This window comes from Ovis aries, chromosome 5 (genome assembly GCF_016772045.2).
Source record: "Ovis aries strain OAR_USU_Benz2616 breed Rambouillet chromosome 5, ARS-UI_Ramb_v3.0, whole genome shotgun sequence".
In the NCBI taxonomy this organism is placed as follows: domain Eukaryota; kingdom Metazoa; phylum Chordata; class Mammalia; order Artiodactyla; family Bovidae; genus Ovis; species Ovis aries.
This window is the reverse complement of record NC_056058.1, coordinates 55,011,206-55,026,865: the sequence shown is the minus strand read 5'-3', so window position 1 is coordinate 55,026,865 and position 15,660 is coordinate 55,011,206. Positions and strand designations below refer to the sequence as shown.

Below are 15,660 nucleotides of genomic sequence, written 5' to 3'. Positions count from 1 at the left end.
CAAATGTTAAGGGCTGAACAGTGGCCAGGATGGGGCCCAGGAAGAGTGTTGGGCTTGATAGTAGTGCTCTCAACTTCTGAGTGACCTCTCTGGGCCTTACTCTGTACAACAGGGTAACAGTCCAGACATTTCAGAATCATTATGACATAGTGAAAGTGTTAGTTGCTCAGTCGTGTCTGACTTTTTGTGACCCTAGGCTCCTCTGTCCGTGGGATGTCCCAGGCAAGAATACTGGAGTGGGTAGCCATTCTCTTCTCCAGGGGATCTTCCCAACCAGGGGTAAAACCCAGGTTTCCTGCACTGCATGCAGTCTTTATTGTCTGAGCCACCAGGGAAGCCCAGTATGTCATAGGTATTAGCTAATCAGAATGAAGAAGGGTTTCATTGCTGCGGGTCTCAACTGCAGCTGGCCTTAGCTTTTGGACAGGACAGCGATGGGGAGGACCTGGACAAAGAGCCAGGGTGTGAGAGCGGGGAGAGCCCTGGGGAGCTCAGAGAATCTACTATTCACCTATCAGTACAGGACGCTTTCAATATATTGACAACCAGTGTGACCACATTCCTGCTGAATGTCAGAGCCAAATGTCAGCACTGCTATACCATTTAAGAAAGGTGAACTTTCTCTCATTTGTTATGTACCTCTGAATCACCTGGGGAGCTTGTTGAAAACACATATGCCTAGTCCCCACCCCAAAAGTACTGAACAGCATCCTGTAGGGCCCTGGCAGGGACCATTATGCTCCTGAGACCTGTGCGCCTGGATCAGCTGATATCTGGGGACCCAGCTCTACGTGGAAGGGGTTTAAGATGCTTCTGAGATGAAGTGGAACATAGTCTGGAGGGGAACACACAGGTGCAGGTATGTGAGTGAGTGAAGCAGGCTGCTGGGGTCAAGGCAAATTGAAGAGCACGTGTCCATTTCACTGAAATCTTGACCTTGACGCAGCTCCCTCTGGATGGCTGCCCATCAGGAATGCGGGCCTGATGTAGACGGACTTTCTGAAAGTCCCAGGGAAGCTGAAAATCTGAGTCAGAAGTCAGTGATTTAGTTCGGCCTCTCACTGAGTCATAGGTGGGACCACTGCTTTAAAATCTTCCTGCAGAAGCTCTGTCTATGGGAGTGGGCGGGGGAGGAAGTGTAGCTGGTCCCACGCCAGCTGGGAAGGAGACAGGCTTTAAGTGAGGACCTTGATGCTGTTTTGTGTGTGCGTGCTCAGTCGTGTCTGACTCTGTGCAACCCCACGGGCTGTAGCCCACCAGGCTCTTCTGTCCATGGGATTCTCCAGGCAGGAATATGGGAGTGGGTGCCATGCCTTCCTCCAGGGGATCTTCCTGACCCAGGAATTGAAGGTCTCATGTTTCCTGCACTGGCAGGCAGGTTTCTTTACCACTAGCTGCTTACGGCAACCATTTTCTCAAGTGTGGTCCTCAGAGTCTGTCCTCAACTGGTTGCGCCCCTCCTTCATCTCTCAGGTGTCCCCCCGCCTCCCGTTCCTGCCCCAGCACAGCCTGCCCACAGCAGCTTTCCTTGCACTGAGGTGTCAGGGCTGATCACAGGGTGAAGGTGGACCTCTTCTAGGGCCTCCGAGTCTTGGCCGAGGGTACAGAGTTCTCACAGGAATGTCTAGCTTCAGACGTGAGGTGTTCCACACCCACCTGGGATCCCTGGGATGTTCCACACAGGAGTGGATTCTTTGTGCTTGGGGACAAGAGAACTTGACTTGGTTGCTACATTTAAACCCATTGCCAGTGCTTCTTACCCCGCTTGGACACCCTTTCTCCCATCCTTTTGCCTGCCTGACTCTTTCCTGTCCTTCAGGACTCAGCTTAGACTGTGTCTTGACCTCCATGACTAGGTTACTTGGTCTCCTTTTAGCACCACAGCCCTGGGCAGGCCCTTATTTAGACTTTCTTGCCTGGAATTTCAATAGCCCACTTCCTTAAAAACATTCAAGGCTAACCTTTTTCAGGTATTCACTATGTACCAGCATGACTTCAGTCACTTTGTGTTACCTCAGTTAACCCTCACAGTTACCCAGTGAGGCTGGCACTATTATCATGGCTTGTAAGAGGGCAGGGCCTAGAGAAGTCAGGTAGCTTGCCCAGCATCACACAGCTAGCACGTGGCAAGTGAGGACTGGACCTAGTCTGTGTGCAGCAGAGCCGGCAACTGTGGCCGCCGCACTGTGCCTCCTCTCTATGGTCTGAAGGCGGTGAGCTGCCACCAAGGCTGGTCTTTTGGTTCATTGAGCACAGTCCCAATTGGGCTCTGAAGTTAGATAGCTTGAACTCAGAGTGAGGGCAGCTCTCAAGCTCGCTCTGCCACTGTCTGCGGTTACCCTCCAAGCCTCAGCTTCCCAGGCTCTATAACTGGAAGAGTTACATTTGCCTTATAAGGCTATGGCGGACATTATAGCAGAGGATGTAGTGTCCAACAGGGTGATGGAGCAAATGACAGGGAGTGGCAGCGAGTTCAGCTTGCACCATCCTTTTCAAATCCTCAGGTGACGCGGCAGAGGTGGGATTTGTTTGGGAGGGAGGGAGTCTGCTGCTGAGCAGGGGAAAGGGGGCTGGATGGAATGGGAGTGGCCAGTCTGGCATTGCTTACAATTCTCAGAAAGGTCACTCTGTAGAGATTGTGGGCAATGGAATGAATATTCTGTTTCATTCGGAGGGCGTGGATTGTGTCTTCATTACACTCAAACCTGCTTTTCAGCCACAACAGTTAAAAAGTAACTGGCTCCAGTGCTACTGAGGCGCAGAGTAAATATTTGGTTGTCTGGGCAGGTCACATGTCTGCTGCTCTGGGGGCAGATTACTAAACTCATTGCGAGTACTTTTTGGGGTAAATACGAGGGGTAGGTACTCATATTTTGACAAATCATACGATGCCTGCCTGCCTTGGTGACTTTTCTTCATTTCTCTGTCTGGATGACTATTTTCCACCTCACTGAATCATGCAGTTGGGGTGACGATTTTGTGGAGTAGACATGGGTCAGTATCTCACAGAAGCACCAGAACGTGTTGCCACACTGGCCCTAGAGACCCCAAAGGTCTGACATGTGCAGTAGTTCTTGGCAGGATGATGGTTTTGTTTGTGTTTTACGAAGGTCTGGAAAAGTCTGGATAATTCAATTTGCCAAGTGTGTGGTTGGTATGTAAAAGATAAATGTTTTTAATCCCAGTATCTTTAAGAAATGTCCAGGGAGAAGGTCTAATTAGACTTGACTTTTTTTTTAAATGATATCCAGGCTTAGTAGTAAATGGCATTCATGCACTGAAGTGCCCACATTGATGGGCATGCAATAAATGTTAAATCACAATAATTAAGTTTAATGAGAATTAATGGTTTGTCTTACAACATTGTCTCTGCTCCCTGGGCTGCCCTTTAGCCTTGTTTACAAGGCTCTGCCTGGCTGTCCCACTCAGTCAGCCCCCATCTTAGTGGGGTTACCTAGCTTTGCAGACTCCGCCCTTCTTTCCCCACCTGCCAAGAGTGTCAAGGTTGATCTTCTCTTTGGTCTTCTTCCCTGACTCATTCCCTAACCCTCTGTCTTTCTCTCTCATTCTCATCATCTCCTCCTTCTTATTCCCTTTCCTCTCCAACTTTATTTGTCCAGTCCCTTTTTACAGACACTTCCCTCTAGAAGGAACCCCCACCCAGCTCTGGATTGCCACCCTCCCCATAACATTGTTACCTTATCCTGCAACCCAGGGAAACATCTAGTCTGCCCCAAATAGAAGAAATCAGTGGAAGTAAAGACTGTTTGCAGTGCAAACAGAATGAATAGCTAAACTCAAACCCCTTATGAAGTTGTTTCTAAGCATGCTGTGTTTTCTTGGGGAAGTCAGTCTAGAGCCAAGGATGAACAATGGTCCATAGTATCATACAGGACCCTCTCCATAAGTACATGCTTCCTGCTTATCTACTGTGTAGGACTGTATGTGGGCAAACAAATTGAGAAGCTTCAAGTATGACAGCGGTCAGCTTTCTCTCTGACCTTGTCTGGAGCAAAGCCAGGGAGCTGACTCTCTGGTTTAGAGGGTTCTTAGAATGTTCACAGCATTCGTCTCATACCCTTCCCAGAAGTTCTCCCTTGGCAGCCAGGATTGTGACTCAATGGAGGGGAAAAAGATACAGTGCCTACTAGTGGTCTGGCAGAAGCTGTTCTAAGATGTTGAGGTCAAAGAAGTAACGCCAGCATTCTACCACTGTGATCCCCCGGCTGAACCCCGCTTTAGAGCATCATAGAAATTCTACACAGAGCACAGGGAATGCGGGGCGCACATTCCACACTGGGACGAGAGTGGGTAGGATGAGCTCCCATTCCTTGGTCTGGGCAGTCGTCTTGAGACATCAGATCATTACGTCTGCAAGGTCACCTAGTCTACCTTCCTAGCCAAGGCAGGAATCTGCGCTCCCACCTGTCCTTTCCTGGAGCTAAACAAGGCAGAACAGGACCCATGCTCAAGTCTCCAAAGAACAGCAGGACGCCCTCAGTGGAGGCATACTATATTTAAATGCAATTCACCTCTTTGGGGTCTAGGAAAAGCCACCTGTAGATTCATTTGCTGGGAAACGTGGTCTGCGTGGCCGAGGCAGTGGACGCCGGGGTCACAGTTTTGCTAAAAGCTGACTTCCTCCGGAGGTCTGTCTGCTGTCCAGAGTGGCAGCCGCTTCGGTGGGCGAACAAGATGGTCATCTCCGGGCCCAAGGGGGCTGCCTCAGGCTGGGACCCCTTTGGGGTGGCTGGCTGTTCAGGCTTCCCGGAGGTGTGGTGTTTGGCGGGAGGAGGACTGTAGTTCTGAAATCTCACAGTTTTGACTTGCTGTAAGACAGGAGAACAAAGGGACATGGCTGAGGTGTGAGAACTGTGCTGTTTTCCCCTGGGACTTGGCTCACGTTGTTCCTTTACCCTGTCCCTTCTGGGAATGCCTCATTCATGTGTTCCTCCAGCAGATACTTGTGTCTGCATGAGAGTCCACCAGGGATCACCACTCTGTCAAGTGCTATGTACAAATCCAAGAGTGAACAGAACTTCCCTGACAGATGACAGTGAGAACCAGTGCTTCCGTGGGGAAGAATAAGATGCTAAGGGAGTGGGTAGGAGTATCCAATTGAAGCTGGAATGGGACTTGTCAGGGAGGGCCTCCTAAAGGCAGAGGTATTTCAATCAAGAACTGAAGAATGGGGATTATCTAAGAGAAATAGAAGGGGCAATCACCGACCTAAGAACAGGGTTCTAGGCAAGAGGGCATGATCCTTTCGAGAAAATATAAGAAGTTCACCTCCCCTCTCTCTTCTCCACCTGCCGGTAAGGCCTGTCTTGAGGCCCACCTCTTCCCTGAGGCCTACCTGCTGACTGCATCAAGTTCTGTGATTAACTTATAAATCCTCAAAGCAGAGCCAGCAAACTAGACACCGCTGACTACACTTTGTCTACAGAAGGTTTAAGAGTTTTAGCTGCTAACATGAAAAATTGGGAGACTGCATATATGAAAGTCAGGATTTCATCTGTCTCTCATGATATAGCTCAGGTGCACCGGGGCCAGGGCCCCATTCTGCCAACAGTTGGCTGGTGCTGATCAGCAGCTCCCTGTCTGTGTGGGAGTCACCATCTCACATTTGCATAAGCCTTTCCTCTCTCCCTTCTTTCCTAGCCTGTTACAGGATCTGTCTGGTACAATCAGTGTTTACCTTGGCCATTGCCTGTCTTTTGTTTGTTTCTTTAGTCGCTAAGTCGTGTCTGACTCTTTTGCGACCCCATGGACTGTAGCCTGCCAGGCTCCTCTGTCCATGGGATTCTCCAGGCAAGAATACTGGAGTGGGCTGCCATTCCCTTCTCCAGGGGATCTTCCTGAACCAGGGACTGAACCTATATCACCTGCATTGTAGGCAGATTATTGCTGAGCCACCAGGGAAGCCCCAAAACGAAACAGTAACAGTCACCTAATTTTCTTGTTACCTCCTCCATCCCACCATCCTTCTTTCCTCAAGGATATTACTGAGAACATAAAAAATTTACAAAAATTCTTATGTCTTCTTATGGAAAAGCCACAGAACCACAAAGGTCCTGATAATGGTCAATTGAGTAGTTATAGCTCTGTGTGACCTTGACAAGTCACTTACACTCTGCTGTGTCTCAGTTACCTCCTCCATACTGTGAACAGGTACACATTATTCCCTGTGTAAGCACTTTACTCATCTCATTTAATTTCCACTCCAGTCCTGTGAGGCTATGACTCTTCTTACTGCCATTTTACAGATTAAGCAAAAAAATCTCAGAAAGGTGAAATGTTTTAACCAGAGTCACCAGCTAGCAAGCAGCAGCGCTGGAATTCAAAACAACATTGTATCTGAGGCCAAAGCCATGCTTTTTCAAGTCACCCCTGGGCCTTGAAAGTAGGATGTATGAGATATTCTGGAAGCATCAGGGAGATTCAGTAACATGTCCAGGGAGGATGGAGGTGGTATAAGGATGTGGAGGGGGGTTGTGTGTGAGGATTCCTTTGATTCCTCGTCCATTCAAAGCTGAAATCTCAGGAGCTGAGACACTGTGCAAAGTTAGGCGTCTAAAGAATCAGGCCCCCCTCACGTCACCTCATGGTCATGCATACATGTTCAGTGTGTCTAAATCTTTGTGACCCCCATGGACCGTAGCCTGCCAAGCTCCTCTGTTCATAGAACATTCCAGGCAAGAATACTGGAGTGGGTTGCCATTTCCTCCTCCAGGGGATCTTCCCAACCCAGGGACTGAACACACGTCTCTTGTGTCTCCTGCACTGGCGGGAGGATTCTTTACCGCTGCCATGTCACCTACTCCTACCTTCTCGCTGCTGTTTCTTGAGTTTTCTGGTTTCACCAGGATGGAGGGCGGGGCAGATGCAGGCGGTTTGGGGAGAGGCTCACTCTTGACGGGAATTTCTTTGCCTTCCATGATGAGGGAGCTGGCTGCCGTGTGGATCCTGGTGTCGCTGCCCCTGCTGACGCACGTGAGGGCAGGCTCCCCAGTGGGAGTGGGCTTGGATCCCAGCTCCGCCGCCACCGTGGAGGCTGAGGAGGGGGCCCCCTGTGGCTGGTAGAACTGGAACTGTTGAGGCTGGACCACCATGGTGGGGCTGTGTCTGAAGGAGCCCACCACGAGGGTGGGGATCCCCGACTGGACGGGTCTCTGCAGAGATCCATCTGAGAATTATAAGACAGAGATATCAGCCCTGGGGCGGCTGACAGCAGCTGGGGGTGGAGGGGGGCCACTGAGTAGGCAGTACGTCCTGATATCCCAGAATAGTTAAGTGCTTTCCCAATTTGACTGTGCTCACATTCTCCCAGGGTCTTTCAAAGGTGACCTTATTCTTTTTTTAGTGCTGCTTGCCAGTGCTGGCAGCCAATGACTGGCTAGGTGAGTGTTGGTGGGGGGTGGTGTCAGAAGGTGTATTACCTCCATTCGTCCTCTGTCTGTCTCTCTGTCTCTCTCTGTCTCTCTCTCTCTCTTTCACACACACACACATACACACACACACACACAAACTTCTATGATCTCCTTCCAGGCCTTTAAGATGATATGAAGAAGACAGTCCTAAAGAGAGGGCTTCACAGTGAGAAGAGAACAGAAATGTCATGCAGACCAAAGAGGACACAAAAGCAGAGACAAAGCAAGAGACAGCAGACATTGAGACTCACAAGAATGAGTCAGCTGAGAGGCATGAGCAGGAGGGAGAGTGAGGAGAGAGGGGAGGGGACTCTGACCAACTTCTTGAAGAAAATTCTGATGGAAGCATTATGCCTGTGGTATGGGGACCTCTGCTCTTCATCGGGTCTGTGGGGAGGAAGGCTGAGTGGGATTTAGAGACCATGTCTACTGGGCAAATGTGACAGTAGTTGGAAGCAAATCTGGAAAGGCTATTTCCGAGTTAGGGTTGGGAGCAGATGAGCTTCGGCAAGTCCCATGACACAAGCTCTGGAATCTGATCTCTTCTCAAGGAGCCAGGGGCCGGTCAGTCACATCACCTTCCTGCTCCTCGGCCCCTCTGGTTGTAAACTGGAGCTAACAACAGTACCTCATGGGCTGAGGTGAGATTATATTTTATGATGCATGCAAAGTGTTAGGATAGTGCCCGGAACATAATAAATGCCCCCATGTTTGAAAACTTTATTTTTTTCTCTTCTAGGTAAAGGAGAAGCAAACTGTAAAAATGCATGCATGGTCTAGGAGTTTGATTTTGCCCCTTTCACTTCCCTGAGCTCATTCCCCTCTCCTTTTTTTTTTTTGCTTTTAACTGAGATGAGCCTCCTCTGTAAAAGGAAGCCATTACTTCCCCTCAAATTCTCTAGAACACAGGAGCTCCCCACCTCTTAAGCACATGTCCTATGGGTGATCTGGATAACCAGCAAGTTATTGTACTCTGAGGTGGGTAGTAGGAGAGACACCCTGAGCCACATTGTGGGTCATTTCTCCATAAGGGTCTCCCAGCATTTGCAGCCATAGCAGAGATGTTAGTCCTCTGTGACACTCTATGGACACATGTGTGAATCAAAGTTACGTGTGTCTGGCACAGAGGGCCCATCCAAGGCCGTGTTCTGTGTCGTGACTCTTCATCAGGATGGGTGTGAACATGAAAAGCAGACACTCACTCAAGAGTGTCGGTATTCTCAGCCACTGCTGGCAAGCCAGCCACCGCTTACACAAGTCTGACCTTTCAATGTCGACATTTATTTTCCCACTGACAGCCCTGTGAGGTGCATATAGTCAATTCTCTGTCATTTCTCTTTGCTTTGGGGAGATTGATAGCTTGACCAGCCTCACCTTGGGGAAAGGGAGAGAGAAAAAGCTTCGGGGACCTAGAAAAGTCAAAGCCATGCTGGTGTCCTTGCTGTGCTGTGCTTAGTCGCTCAGTTGTGTCTGACTCTTTGCAACCCCATGGACTGTAGTCCACCAAGCACCTCTATCCACAGGGATTCTCCAGGCAAGAATACTGGAAGGTGTTGCCATACCCTCCTCCAGGGGATCTTCTCAACCCAGGGATTGAATCCAGGTCTCCCACGTTGCAGGTGGATTCTTTACTGTCTGAGCCATCAAGGAAGCCCAGACCTGTCCTTAGGCTCTTGGAAATGAGTGAAAAATCAGTTTATGCCATATCTGTTTATCTTATGGGTTCCTAATTTCCAAGAGGTTGGAGCTTATTACATGTGCACACAATGTAATCGGTCAAAACTCCAAGTTGATCAAGATAGATGTAAGGAAGAGAGGAAGTGTCCAAAAGGAAGTGGGAAACATTGCCACGGGGATGTTCTTCTCGGCATTCATAAGTGTGAACATTTCAGCACTAAGTGAAATGATACATTCACATTATGGGTGGACCTAACATGATCTGCTGAATTGTAAGAGCTATGATAATACTTATAAGACACTAATGCTATAAAAATAGCTAATATTTCTTGAGTGCTTATTGTGTGCCAGGCACCGTATCATTACTATTAAATGGATTCTTTTATTACTCTGATGAGGTAGGTACTATTTTTATTTTCATTTCTCAAATGAGGAAACTGAAGACCCAAGAAGTAAGTAACTTGCCCAAGGCTATTGTGGTGGGATTACTTATTGTGTGTGTTGCAGGGAGAGGGGGGAGGATGGCACTGGAGGGTGCAGGAGGGAGGTACGAGTGGCTCAAATTAAAAGAGGCAAGACTGCTGAGATTGGTAGTCAAGCAAGCGACTAGAGAGCACTGAGAAAGAGCAGAACTAAGATAACTGCTTTAATTTTCTGAGGGCATTTTCCTGTGTGGCATATTGCCCCAGTGCGAATCCTTTGCTCTGACTAGTACTGCATGTTCACCTTTATTTTTTTAAGATCGAAGGAGGGATGGCAGAGCCCAGACTAAGTCAGGGGATGTTGAACAAATCACGTTAGCTTAGCTTGGCTTATTGTCGTCTTCTAGAGAGGTGTACAAATATAGAGGTTTGATGTCTTATAGAACAATGGGTCTCAGAAACTTTTTAGAACCTCCCAAAATGAAGTCTTATGCAGAGTTTCAATATATTAGAAGATAAAAGCACGGCTTTTAAGATGAAGGAAGTTATGTAGCTGCCATGCACGCAATGTGGATGTTATATAAAAATAAAAGCAAGGTGCAGAACAGTGTATTAGATTACACGGTATGCATGTACATGGATGAGAACTTGGGACTGGGGGTGAAGGATTGGAAGGATATATTTGTACAATATAGTGTAATTTTGTATAATATAATTTTTAAACTTGAACATATATTAGTTAAACAAAGTGGGATTCAGGGGCTTTTAGCATCAACTCCTCTTTTCCTCCTCCCCTGCATCCTTCATTTCCCTTTTGGTACCCCCGAGGGTTTCCACGGAGCACAGTTTGAGAAACACTGATCCAGCAAGTGCTTTGGTCATTCTGTCTTAGTAAGAACCAGCATCCAGCCTAGGCCATGTTCTAATTACACGTTGGTACTCAGGGCTGGTATCATCCCTGAATGTGTGTGTATGTAGTGACTGAGGGCTGTGACCCTCTTGCTTAATCTAATAAAACAACTTGATATTTGGGAAATGTAAAGCAACCTTAAAGCAAAGGTCCTTGTTTTGGCAAAACAAAACAAAACCCCCAAACCACTCTGCCCAGAGTGAGATCGCCACCATCCCTTAGGTCTAGGCACGTACCTCTCTGCCACCACTTACTCTTTCTCATGCTACCTCGTCCTTTGCGGAGAGATCCCTGCCCTAGGGTCCCCAGGCTGGCTGGGCTTCGCACAGGGTTGACTATGGCCGTGGGCACGAAGACAGACTTGAAGGGCCGGCTCTGCCGGGGATCACTTTCTGAAATACTGCCTTGGGAGGACACAGAGGAGGTGGATAACGTCCATGCGGTGTAGAGACCAGGACTTCGGGAGTCTGGAACGCTAGATGTCTTTCTGGTTGTGCAATTTTTTAAAAAAAAAGAAATAGAAAAAGAAAAAATTCAGCCAAGAGTCCAGCCATATACCACAGTCAGCTCCCAACCATATACCACATGTGGCCTCTCCTCACCTACTCCTACCCATATATACATACCACACAGAGTCTTAAATAGATAGGCCTCAGCTCCCACACCTAGAATATCTGTGTGGGTACTCTAAGGGAGGGACGAGATCTCCTACTAAGGCCTGGTGGGACAAGAAGATTTGAATTTCACCTTCTTTCCCTCCAGCTCTGATCACTCCTCACCCCATGTTCCTTCAGCCCTGAGTTTAGAGCATAATACCTTGTATGTGCTCATCTCACTTTGGAGGGGCAGTTTCTTGTTTGTTCAGTGACTTATCCACTAGATTCTACTTTTTGGAGGCAGAGATTTTATATGACTTATTTTATATCTTCTGTGTTCTGCATATATTGTTAAAGTGTTGAATGGCTGCCATAATGCACTTAGCACTGAAGCCAGCCATTCTGTCACACATATTGAGCACTTAGGCTCAGATGGTAAAGAATCTGCTTGCAATGCAGGAGACCTGGCCTCGATTCCTGGGTTGAGACGATCCCCTGGAGAAGGGAAGGCTGCCCACTCCAGTATTCTTGCCTGGAAAATTCCAGAGGAGCCTGGCGGGCTTCACGGGGAGTCCATGGGGTTACAAAGAGTCGGACATGACTGAGTGACTAATACTTTCACTTTCACTGTATGTCTGGCATTGGCCAAGTCCTTTGCCCACATTATCTCATGCGTCCTTCACAGCAGCCTTCTGAGTTAGCAACTATGAATACTACTGCTTTGTAGATTAAAAAAATGTAGATTTACTGGTAGTTGAGATTTGAACCCAGGTCCAGGCTGGCCCTTGTCACCCACACTCTTATCACTGAGCTACACTACCTTCTGGCTAGTCAGAGCATTCATCATTTGGAAAACCCTGTATCCTGCTTGAAATAAACAAACCAAAGGAGCTGATAGGCCCTACACATGCCTCCACAAAACCTAATCCTTCAGCCTTAGGCTCTAATTTTTAAGAATAGTATTTAAATTTTGAAAACAGCAATCTCTTGCCCATCGCTTTCCAGCCTGCAGCTCCCTGAACCCCGTGGGGAATGGCTGTCACTTGACACGCTCCTCTTGTCCTCGTCCCATCCTACCCCAACATCAGAGCCCCAGTGGAGTAGCTCTTCAATCACCTTGTCACTCTGTTGATTCAGTAACCTCTGCTAATTCCCTGGAGGTAACCAACTCAACCAAGGTCCTGGCACAAAGATGTCCCCCTGTAGTTTCCTCCCTGTCAATGCCTCCAGGTTTCTCTTTAGGTAATTTCCTCTTATTTCTCCTTTTTCTCTCCCTCTTTTGCTTAAAAAATTGTATGTAGTTTAATAATGAGCCACCAGTGTTGCACAAGATGGGAAAGGCACCACTTAATGTGGCCAGCTCTGCCCACGAAGCATATGCAGCCACATGCCCTGGGGACAGATGCTTGTGGTGAGGGGGTTTCTGTCCACAGCTTTCATTTTCCTCTGGTCTCTGGGGATGCAGTCAGGGAAGTGGAGTGGGCTGGCCACCAGTCCGAGCTCAGACTGCATTCTGGAGATGAGGGCTGGGCCGAGAGCACTCCCCAGCGCTGGCTTTCGTGGCAGTGTCTGCACCTGCCTGTGTTTTAAACAAAGACCTCAAAGTGTAGGATGCTGCAAAATGGACCAGCAACAGGGAAGACAGGTTCCAAAATGGTTGGCAGTGGCAGCGGCAGCAAGTACAGAAAAGTTAATGAGGCCTGAGCCAGGCTTATTTGACTAGTCCTTTCTTTGGACAACTGTTTATAGACTGAGGTGCAACCTCATTTTTCTGGGCCCAGATGAGGCTGGATTCCAGAAACTCCTAAATTTCAAGTCCCCTTCCCAACACTGAACCCCTCTATGTTTTTTGGCAAAAAGATCAACATGGGCTTCCCTGGTGGCTCAGGGGCAACAAATCTGCCTGCCAGTGCAAGAGACATGGGTTTGATCCCTGGTCCACGAGGGAACAACTGAGCCCAAGTGCCACAACTGCTGAACCAGTGCTCTGGAGCCCAGGAGCTGCAACGACTAAAGCCTGAGCACCCTAGAGCCTGTGCTTTGCAACGAGAGGCCACTGCAATGCAAAGCCCATGCGCCACAACTAGAGAGTGGCTCCTGCTCACTGCAACAAGAAAAAAGCCCAAGTAGCAATGAAGAAGACTCAGAGACCCAGCACAGCCAGAAAAAAACAAACAAACAAAAAAAAACACTCAGCACTTACCCAGCATGTTCTTCTAACATCAAAATGCTGTGCTAACATGTATTCATTAATCCCCATGACACCCGAGATCTGCAGACATTATGATCCCTGTTTTCTAGATGGAAAGACTGAAAGGCATTCTGGGTTTAAGGGGGAGGTGAGCGTGTTGCCTCTGATTTGCCCCACTGTACTGCTTTGAGTGTGTCCCCCTTTCTACCTTAGATATAAGCCCTTAAGAACTTGTGCAGTACATGAAAGGGGCCTGACACACGTGCCCTCTACCCTGCTCAGTACTGGCAGTAGCCTCTTGGTAAGGCAAAAGCTTGCACTGTGACAGTCTTTATACAGTTCTGTGTAGCAAGTTAAAGGACAGTGAGTGGTGGCCCACCTGTCACTTTTCTCTACCCCTTAGGCAATGGGATGGCATATGAGTCTGGTGAAGGCTGCCTGAAAGAGAAATATCCTGGCTTACTGGGCAGAAAGGTGTTTATTGGGAGGACAGAAAGGAGTGGAAAGAGCGTGGAAACAGGATCCTAGGGAGGCTGCTGAGAGTGGGAGGTAGGAGTCTGAGGTGGGGAGTGTCTGATCAGGGGCTGCTGCTTGAGTGCTTGCCATGAACGGTCTTCAACTTGGCCCATGTACTTTCCTCCCTTGTTCCTTCCTTGTTCCCATTTCCAAGTTCTGAGAGGCTAAGCCTGTCCCTCAGCTGTGGTGATGAGCGGAGGAGGTTGGGGAGGATGGGGAGGGAAGAGGGAGAGTGAAGAGGAGGAGAAGGAATGGGGAGGGGCTGATTTCTGCAGCCTCTAAAATGGGAGGAAACATGCCTCCATTGAGACTGGGTGTGGAGGAGGAAACCCCAAAACATGTAGGTGCTGCTACGAAGGGCCTGAATGAAAACATGACAAGTGTTGTGTACCACCACGACCCACGGGCTATCTCTGGGATCTGGGAAATAGGTCGTGGTGGCAGAGATCTAGGTGTGGTCAGCATAGCTGGACAGGCTGGCGTTACCCTCTAGCAGAGTGCTGGAGCTTCACACACCCCAGCAGCCTCTCCTCTTTCGGTAATTAAAAGGCTCACTTGCTGAACCATAAATCGAAACCCTGGCATTTTAGTCAACTCTGGTCTCTCAGTTGATCCCCAGACTCTGTCTGGCTCAGTGCATTAGGAGATGATGCTGATTAAGAGCAAAGGTTCAAATCTCAGGGGGCACCTCACACCTTGGAGGTCTGGCTGTCTTAGAAAAGGCAGTCCTGTACACCATGGGGGCTGGAGGTAGTGCAGAGCCATCCCTGCAAACACACAATGAAAGTGGGGGGGATCCTCTCACTCACACAGAACCAAAGAGCAGAAAGTGGCCTCGCACATGTAGTCCAACCCACTCAGTAGCAGAAACTCCGCTTACAAAGGTTGGCCTCATTTAGCCCTGAGAACTGGGAGGAACCAAGCCTCCCACAGTGGGAAGGGTTGTTAAGAACAAGGGTGAACTGCCCCTAGATAGACAAATTGAGCATGTCATCTGCATCCAAGGTTTTGGGGATGGAAACTTTCTCTGTATCTGGGAGGCTGTCAGAGGAAACATACACACAGAGAAAGCATTGATCTGGTGTCAACTAATAGCCCTAAGGAGATTATACTGTGACAGTGACTTTCCTTTCTGGAAATGCTGATTTCCTGGAAGGAAACACACCCATCAGCATCAGCAGCATCTCAATATATGCACATAATCAGGTTTCTATGAGCCAGGGGTGGGGAGGGACTCATGGCCACCTACGGTGCTGCTGAACATCTATCCACCATCGGACACACTGCCACCTCGGATAGAGTGAGTCCAGAAGCTCATCATTTGCCCAAGAATAGATCTACCTTGGAGAAAAGCCAAGGAGAGAATGGGAAGCTGGAGCCTTGAACTACATTGGAACAGGGTCCCATGTGCATTCTAGTTAGGGTGACCTTAAGTCCAGATTTTCCAGGGAGAGTCTCAGTTTACACCTGCACTCCTGGTAGTGTCCCTCTTCTATCTCAAAAATGTCCTAGTTTGGATGATGAATTATACAGTGACTCTTACTTTAATGGTTTTTTTATGGAATAATCAGGACTTTAGGCTAAGGCCTGATGCAAATGCCCCACTAGAGTAGTAGAGATGGCCCTAGAGAGTTCACGATAGTTTCTTCCAGGGAAGGCTATTCATGTGTTAAGGTAGGTCTTTGCTCTTCTCTGTCACTTCTGAACTATCCTCCCACTCTCCTCAAGACTTCCCAGCTTGGACTCACAAGAACAGACTACCATCTCCTACTCTGCCTTGTTGCAGACATCACTTTCCCTGTTTCCTTGAGGAATTGAGCTCCCGGCTCACTGTCATTCTCTCCACCACAACGGATCTTACCTCGATGATTTCATCTAGTCTTTGGGCTTTCATCTTAAGCCTAGACTTCTTTCTTAA

The 15,660-nt window shown here is 48.4% G+C and overlaps 1 protein-coding gene across 2 annotated transcripts in view; it reads right to left on the bottom strand.

Annotated features, from left to right (window-relative positions):
* SH3RF2 (SH3 domain containing ring finger 2) overlaps positions 1-15,660 on the bottom strand; it is a 151,685-nt gene that overhangs the window by 14,348 nt on the left and 121,677 nt on the right. The window contains exons 8-10 of one of the 2 annotated variants that reach the window (XM_004008919.5): positions 10,694-10,926; positions 6,828-7,186; positions 4,533-4,829 (exon numbers count right to left, since the gene is read on the bottom strand). In XM_004008919.5, the coding sequence (XP_004008968.2) occupies positions 4,566-4,829; positions 6,828-7,186; positions 10,694-10,926 (856 nt within the window). In that variant the 3' untranslated portion in view covers positions 4,533-4,565. Of the gene's footprint in view, positions 1-4,497; positions 4,830-6,827; positions 7,187-10,693; positions 10,927-15,660 lie in introns of those variants that run through there. The other variant, XM_060415883.1, reaches the window with a different exon arrangement.